This window comes from Camellia sinensis, chromosome 1 (assembly GCF_055761805.1).
Source record: "Camellia sinensis isolate YWXY chromosome 1, ASM5576180v1, whole genome shotgun sequence".
Taxonomy (NCBI): domain Eukaryota; kingdom Viridiplantae; phylum Streptophyta; class Magnoliopsida; order Ericales; family Theaceae; genus Camellia; species Camellia sinensis.
Window position 1 is genome coordinate 4,655,001 of NC_138961.1, and position 8,734 is coordinate 4,663,734.

An 8,734-nucleotide genomic window follows, 5' to 3' on the forward strand; every position below is an offset into this window, starting at 1 on the left:
ATGTGCACATGACATAATTTGGACGGTAAATGTGACTGAATTTAATGATTGTCATTAATTGGCACAACAATCAAAATTAAATGGTAAATTTGTTTAAATTGAAATGAGATGAAACAAACTGACATAATTTGTCATTTATTTTATTTTATATTTGACTTGTTACCATTTTGTAAGATTTGACTACGTGTTCAAAAAAACTCCTTTGCATTGTGATATATACAGATGTGAGAGTCCAACTTTGGGAAAGATCATAAATTACTTTGGCAAGAATTAATATCAAATTTAAATTACAGTGGTGCTAGGGACCCAGTGGGGGCACCCCAGCACCCCCAGTAGGCCAAAAATAATTTTTTTTTCTTCTTTTCTTCCAATCACACGGTGCCACGTGGCACTGGGATCACTGGGGGTCATTGGGGGTGGGGTCTCAAGCTTTATTCTTTAAATTTAACATGAACTTAAATTTACAAAATTCATGTCAATCACTTTAATTTACTTACAAAATACAATATTATGATTGCATTTAAAAAAAAAATTACTTACAATATTATGATTGCATTATTATTAAACAAAAAATTGATTCACTTGCTAATAATAATATTTTCAAAATCAATTTAACAATGTTTGGCATCTAATTTTAAAAGTGATTTACAGATAAATATTTTATACATTAAAATCACATATACCTAAAACAATTTCGAGCATAACCCATACATTGCATGGGTAGAACACTAGTGAAATAATGAATAATCATCAAAAGACGGACTATTTATCTTCGATCTATCTATCTATACTATTATATATTTTAGCCTTGGACTTAGTGTAAGTGTTTGATGGCTTCTCTTTCTGTCACGTATCTTTTATTTTCTAATTAAAACAAAAACAAAAATAAAAAAACAAAGATAAAAAAAATACAAGAGCAATACCGAAATAGAACTAGATTTCTTCACGGAAAAGTATTTACTTTTTCAATTGAGATGGGATATTCTTGATCGTGACCAAATGTCTATATAGTACACACGCCAACCATAGAATTTTCCAAAAAGGTTTTATACTTGTGGTTATGTGTTCCACTCATGTAATTTGTAAGGTATGCATTATTTGACCATTAAAATTTAAGCAGATACAATAATAGGAATGCATTCACCAACACATAATAGCAATTTTTATTTTTCCATATGAAAGTAGTGACCTGTTATAACTTTCTCACAAAATTATCATCTTATTTAAATACAATGCTATAAAATAAAATTTAATTTCACACCACTCTAGTACTTTCTATCATATTTTTTACTCCAACCATACACAAAAAGCTAAATTCCAAAAAAATATCCTCCTCAAAACTCATTCACATAATAAAACTAGGAAAAACAGAAATGGAAATTTTACCCAAGTTAAAAAGGATGCTCCAACCAAGAAAAAAAAAATGACCCCTGACCATTCATCCAACTCAACAAACTAAATATATGGTTTTATAGACATTTGCATAATTTAATTTCGATTTCTGGTAAACAACCTAAACAAAGAATCAGATTACACTACTTTTGAGATCAAATACAGACTCGAAGCATAAAATTGCAAAAATGTATCAAATTCAAGCAGCATGACACAATTATGATAGATCTTTAAAATGTATTTTCGTCATAAATATGATATATACATATTACATGCATATTTTCCGTCTAGTTGGTTAACAAAATATAAAGATAAGGTTTAGATTGAAAACTTTCAGAAGATGAAGGGGTAAATTATATCAATTTTTAGTTTAAGGGATAAAGTGAAAAATTGTAATAGTTTAAGGAGGTAAAGTGTAATTTGACCCCCTAAAAAAAATAGATGAAATATTTACATACATTTTACATTTCTCTTTTTAAATTCCTCTTCAAATTCATAAATCAAAAACACTATTAGAGCTCACATACACCCGTGTTTGGATTAAAGTATTAATTACCCAAAAAAAAAAATGATTCTATCGTGAGGAATCCAATTGCCAATAATAAGATTTTTATGCTATTATCAATTTTTTTTTTTTTTTTTTATTGGGGATATTACTTGTCAATGGGAGTACTAAAAGAATATTACAAAATTAATAATTTATAATTTTAATTATTAATATGTATAAAGTTTACTATTTATTTGTAATTTTTTAAACATTTACATGGATTGAAATTTTCTTTTTTTATTTTTATTTTGCTTGTTATGCTACTATCATTAAGGTATTGAGTTAATTTTTGTCACGCCCCAATTTTAATTACTCGGAAACATTACCAAAGCCTAAAAATTTGGTCCTTTTTTTTTTTTTTTTGTTTTTACAAACATCCATTACCCTTGAGTAATAGAAATACAATGATACATGTTCTCTCTCTCTCAATAAACATTACAAAGATAACAATACAGGCCAATCTCCTACTGTGAAGCTACAAATGAATAAAATACAAATACATGATCCATCACATCTACATTGAAATTACATATAAAAGACACATGGACTTCTTAACTCTTCAATCAAAAAATCCAAACTTTCTTCCTGTAAAAAAAGATAAAACAACAAGGGGGTGAGCACTAATGCCTAGTAGGAGTCTCATAGTTCTAAATCAATAATTAACACACAGATATAAATGATCATGCATGCCGGGTGATATCATATAGTAGAGTGACATCTTCTAATTTCAAAATATCATAAGTAAAGTACATTTTTCTCAAAACTATTTAAACATTTTTAAGAGAAACGTCCGGCCATTAAAAATCATCCTTTAACTTTAGAAAACCATAGATCCTTGTGAAATAGTCATATTTGAGAAACAACATCATTTAAAAGTTATTAACCAATTCCCAAAATATTTCTCATTCAGTTTCTATTTTTAATGTTCATCTTTTTCTTTCATTCTTCCTTTCTACTCATTATATTTATTTAGAACTCTATAACTTCAAGTTCAAGTTTCCTTTTTGATTCACTAACAATTCTTCTATACTCAATTCACATCGTTATTTACACTCTCAGATTTCATTTCAAGGTAACACAAGATTAACAAAACCCTTTCAATTCAGTCTCTTATTTATTTACAAAACAATACTCATAATTTACCTTTATTGTCTCAACTAATTCACTAAGTTCACCATCACCAATCCATAATCCAATTACCACTTCAATTTCCATTCTTTCAATTAATTTCATATCAAATACCGGATCCAATCACAAGTCATCTCCATGAGTCATATGCATTACCGGTCACAAGCTGGAAGGAACGTGGAACCTCACCACACGCTTTACCGGGCACTACTCCGGAAGGAAGGCGGAACCTATCTCAAGTGCCACGCTTTGCCGGCTCAAAATACAACAGGAAACGGACCCCAAGATAACATCACAATCCATCACTACAATTAGTGGGCAATGCCAACACGTCTTCCATTATTTCCGTAACACATTAGCTCAATATATGTCCACAATATATTAAAATTCCATTTACATAACGAGTACGAACATGTTCCATGACCTTCTTCATTATCCATTAAATTATTCATTGTTTTGTCACACAAAAATATAACAACACATCCATAGAGGCAAAGATTCATCTTTAAAGTGTTCACAATTATTGGGTTCAAACTATTTCTTTAATTTTCCATATTATTATCAAGTCTTCATATTCAATTTTTACAACACATTGGTTATCAATTACTACCCACGGTTATAAATTTAATCTCCAGCATTTAATTTCTTTGATACAACTCCTTCATATAACACCGTCATATTTCACAATCTCCCATTTATCATTATTCACACTCATCTTAACCCAACATAGACTTAATTTCATAAATTTCATGTTGATTAAAGTATCCTCATTTTTCAAAATAAAATTTCATAACTAGAGTTAAACATAAATTTGGGCTTTTAGTTTTGAGGTATAAAATCACTTTCTAACTACACAATAAAATTCTTAAATCTACACTTCATCATCTTATCACAAATTCCATATCATTAACAAATCTATTTCCCCAAATTTCATTCATAGTAGAGCATGATTTACAACATCCACAATAAAGGTTCATTCGCTAATTTTAACATAATTTTCAAATACTTCCAAAATTCAATTAAACTTGTATACCTATAATTCAACCTCTCAATTTCATGATTTCACTATTAATTTAGGAAAAATCATTAATTGTCATCAAGAATCAACTTAAGGTTTTCAAGAAAAATTAAAATTTTCAATAAAAATTCAAACTTCTCAAACCATTAATTTTTATTCTAATTTTCCCATTGATTATACACCTAAGGTTCATAATCCATAATCTTAACCCAATCCATAATCCATAATGCAAGAGTAATTCTCTCTCTAGGATGCACGAGTCCACTGCTAACATCAGTGATTCCAATAGAATTTCTCTTAAGGAGGAAGATCATTTGATACGCAGCACTAAAAAGGTCAAGAGTAAGGAGGCGTCGGAGGATCAAGACATGGTACCCAGTGTTGATTCCACTCCCGCTCTCGCCCCCTCTGCTTCAGTAGAAGATACCATGAATGAAATTACTCCTCTTGTAGTGGAGGATTCACCTGCAGTCCCTCAGGCAAAATCGTTCAAAGAGGCACTAGCAGCTCCGCAAAGTAGCGACTTTTATCTTGATGAGACGACGAACACCGTCCCCCCTGATGAAGGCGATGCTGATGGAGATACCTTCATGCCTGAGGATGTACAAAATGGAATACCTCGAATATCCTTTCCAAAGAATCTACTACAACAGATACGACAACCGTGGACAAACTTTCTTATTGTTAGGCTTTTGGGCAAAAGCATTGGATACAGAATGCTCTGTACTAAAGTCAAACACTTATGGGCCCTACAAGACGATTTCAATGCTATTGATCTGGGGAGCAATTATTTTCTTTTTAAATTCTCGTCTCAGGAGGACTGCACCCATGTTTATTCAGGGGGACCATGGGTAATTTTGGATCACTACCTTACAGTTCGCAAGTGGGAGCCTGACTTCAAGGCATCATAAGCTTTTGAAGCCACAACTGCTTTTTGGGTTAGGTTTCCCGAACTTTCGATTGAGTATTTCCAAGAAAAGGTGTTGTATACCATTGCTAAACAACTAGGTCGACCACTCAAGATAGATCTAACAACAGCCATGGCTACAAGAGGTAAGTTTGCCAGAGTATGTATTGAATTGGACCTCAATAAACCCCTCTGTCCCAGGTTCCTGCTAGGCAAGAAAAGCTATTCCATAGAGTATGAGTCTATCCATTCTTTTTGTTTCCATTGTGGTAGGGTGGACCATCGCAAAGAGCTTTGTAGACACAAAGTTGCTAATCGATCATCCCAAGTGGCTTCAATCCCAAGCTCATCACCGTCCGGTGAAGGACTAGCCGTTTCAGGCAACCTACAGTCAACACAACCCCAGGCCAATGGTAACCTGCAACATTCTGAGGAAGAAGATACCCATTTTGGGCCCTGGATGATGGTAACCTGAAGGAACCGCAGACCCACACCCAATAGAAAACCCCAAACCAATGGACCACAGCCTAGTTCAAATAGGTTTGCGGGTTTAGGTAATATTGAGACCAAATCCAATAACCAGACCCACGCTAATGGGGCCTCTACTTCCGCCATGGTCTTAACCCTTACTGGGCCACAAATCTCCAATACCCAACATAACATAAATGCCAACAGTAAGCTCACAAGCCATAGCATTGGCCCAATCCATTCCTAAGAAAATTTTGATTCACATCTATCTTCAGGCCCACACGTCCAACCCTCTGTGGTTTCAGAAGACAGAAATACAATGGTCAATACACACATTGAAACCTCACCTACTCTAATCCCTGAAAAGCCTAGTCTGAAAGAACCACTCAGTGTATCCCCAGAAATCCCGATGGAAGAGCTAAAAGCAGATCTTACCCCAGCCCCATCTCCAAACCTTTTGATCCCATCCCACACCAATTCACTTAGGTTTGAAAAATCTAAAGCCAGAAAACCTCCTGACCCTCCAAACAGCCATGGAGAACGAAGAAATAGCCCTACCAATCGCATCCACTCACAGGATGGAGGGAGAAACACTGGGGTTATTGATAGAGAAAGGGACAGAAGCCATTCACCGCGTAGACACCATATGGTGGATCGAAATACTCCGCATGAGAATCGAACTCGGATGGAGCAAAGCCCCAGGAAATACAGTCCATTCCATCCAGATGGCATCCATGAGATCCACCGATCAGGATCACCGAAGAATACGTAGTATCTTGCCCCAACTTGCCACTGATCCTTTACCCCTCCTATCGTCTATGGATTCTCTCAAAATATTGATTTGGAACTGCCGAGGGACAGCAAATAATACCTTTCGGAGAAACATGCGAGAACTCCGCAGTACTCATAAACCTGGGATTATCATTCTCATGGAAACCAAAGTTCAGTTTAGTTCAATGGGGAATTTTTTCACCAACATGGGCTTCTCAGCTTCCACCATTGTTAACCCAACTGGGCGAGCTGGAGGCATCTGGCTGATTTGGGATACGAATCAGGTTAATGTCCGGACTTCGACGGTCTCGAACCAATTCATTCAAGCCACCATCCACAAAGAGGACTTCGAGGAATGGGTTCTCAATGCTATGTATGCCAGTCCCAACCCTTTATCCAAGGAGACTCTATGGGACAACCTTGAGGACACAGCAAGCCATATGAGCAAATCGTGGCTTGTTATGGGTGATTTTAACAATCTTACTTACCAGAATGAAAGAAGGAGTTTCTCACAATCTCATAACCAGAACAGATCTCAAAGATTCAGAGAACGCATTAACAACTGCAATCTCATTGACTTGGGAAGTGTAGGGCCTCGATTCACCTGGACCAACAATAGACAAGGCATGGCAAACACCATGGAAAGATTAGACAGAGCCTTGTGTAATGATCAATGGCAAGCCTTGTTCCCTAAAGGTACTGTGCGGATTCTTCCATGAACTTATTCGGATCACTCCCCATTGGTGGTCTACACCCAAGGTATGTACTCATCAACCACTCATAATAGACCTTTTCGCTTTAAAGCGGCTTGGATGTGCCATCCCAGTTTTGTTGATATTGTCCATAACTCGTGGCTTAATATGGAGTTTAAACTTCTTGAAGCCATTGATAACCTCACCCACAATATTAAAATCTGGAATAAAAAAGTTTTTGGTAATATTTTCAAAAGAAAAAAAAAATTGCTGGCTTCTATTGAAGGCATACAAAAATCCCAAGCTGCCAATTTTTCACATAGCCTTCATCTTCTTGAGAAAGACCTTATTAAACAGTTTAACACAGCCCTGTTTCAGGAAGAAATTATGTGGTACCAGAATTCCTGTAATAAGTGGCTCACCATGGGTAATGGCAACACAAAATTTGTTCACACCTCTACCCTTACTAAGAGAAGAAAGTTAAAAATCCAAGTCTTAAAGGATGAGAATGGTAGTTGGCTTTCTAATAGTGATGATCTGAAAGCACACATTTTGGATCATTTCTCCAACCTCTTCCAACATGAAGAAACTTCTCTGTTAGAGAATTGGGTTAATATTGCTAGAAATAGAATTACTAGAGAGGATAATGCTAATCTTCAAAGCCCTGTAACTAACACTGAAATCTGGAATGCCATCAAAAGCATTAAAGCTTTTAAAGCCCCTGGTAAGGATGGGTTCCAGGCTATTTTTTATCACAATAATTGGAACATAATTGGGAACTCTATCTGTCATTTTGTTAAGAACTATTTCCAACTTAAGACTATCCCCATGGAGATTAATGAAACTCAAATTGTCCTTATCCCCAAGCTTCAGAACCCTGAGTCCATAAAACAATTCCGCCCTATAAGCCTTTGTAATGTCACCTATAAGACCATTACAAAAATTATTGTTAACCGTCTTCGTCCTCTTTTTTCTGATCTCATCAGCCCCAACCAAAGCAGTTTTATCCCTAGGCGAACTACCACCGATAACATTATCATAACCCAAGAAATTCATCACACCCTTAGAGGTAAGAAAGGCAAGTTTTGAGGCATGGTTCTCAAAATCGATTTAGAAAAAGCCTATGACCGCATCTCTTGGGACTTCATCCACCACTCCCTTAAAAAACTCAATCTAAATCCTGACTGGATCACTCTCATTATGAACTGTGTGTCTAATGTTAATTCTGCCATTATCTGGAATGGTGAGGCCTTACCCAGCATCAACATGGGAAGAGGAATCAGGCAGGGAGATCCTTTATCCCCTTATCTTTTTGTTCTTTGCATGGAAAATTTGTCCAACATGATTAGGATTAAAATTGAAAATGGTGATTGGAAAGGCCTTCAAGCTTCTAGAAACAGCCCTCCCATTTCCCATTTGTTTTTTGCTGACGACCTTATCTTATTTGCTAGAGCTACTAGAAGAAATTGTGACTGTATTATGGATGTTCTTGCTGAATTTTGTGACATGTTTGGCCAGAAAATTAATTTTCAAAAATCTAAGATGTTCTTTTCTTCTAATGTCCCTAGAAGGGAAGCCACCTCTATCAGCCTCCATTGTGGCATTTCTCTCACTGCTGATCTGGGTAAATACCTGGGCACCCCCCCCCCTCTATAGCAGAGTTTCCAAATCCCACTTTAAAGACATCCTTGATAAAATGGCCCAAAGACTCTCAGGATGGAAAGCTAAAAATTTGTCCCTTGCTGGCAGAACTACCCTAATCAAGGCTGTCACTTCTGCTATGCCTAACCATCTTATGCACACTATGGAAA

The 8,734-nt window shown here is 35.6% G+C and overlaps 1 protein-coding gene across 1 annotated transcript; it reads left to right on the top strand.

Moving 5' to 3' along the window:
- Positions 1–6,278: 6,278 nt before the first annotated feature.
- Positions 6,279–6,950, top strand: LOC145820467 (uncharacterized). The gene has a single exon (XM_082916423.1). It carries the CDS (start codon positions 6,279–6,281, stop codon positions 6,948–6,950), a length of 672 nt encoding a protein of 223 aa, XP_082772549.1.
- Positions 6,951–8,734: the final 1,784 nt, after the last annotated feature.

Coding starts and splice junctions, on each gene's coding strand:
- LOC145820467 (XM_082916423.1), top strand. CDS start 6,279: ATGGATTCTCTCAAAATATTGATTTGGAACTGCCGAGGGACAGCAAAT.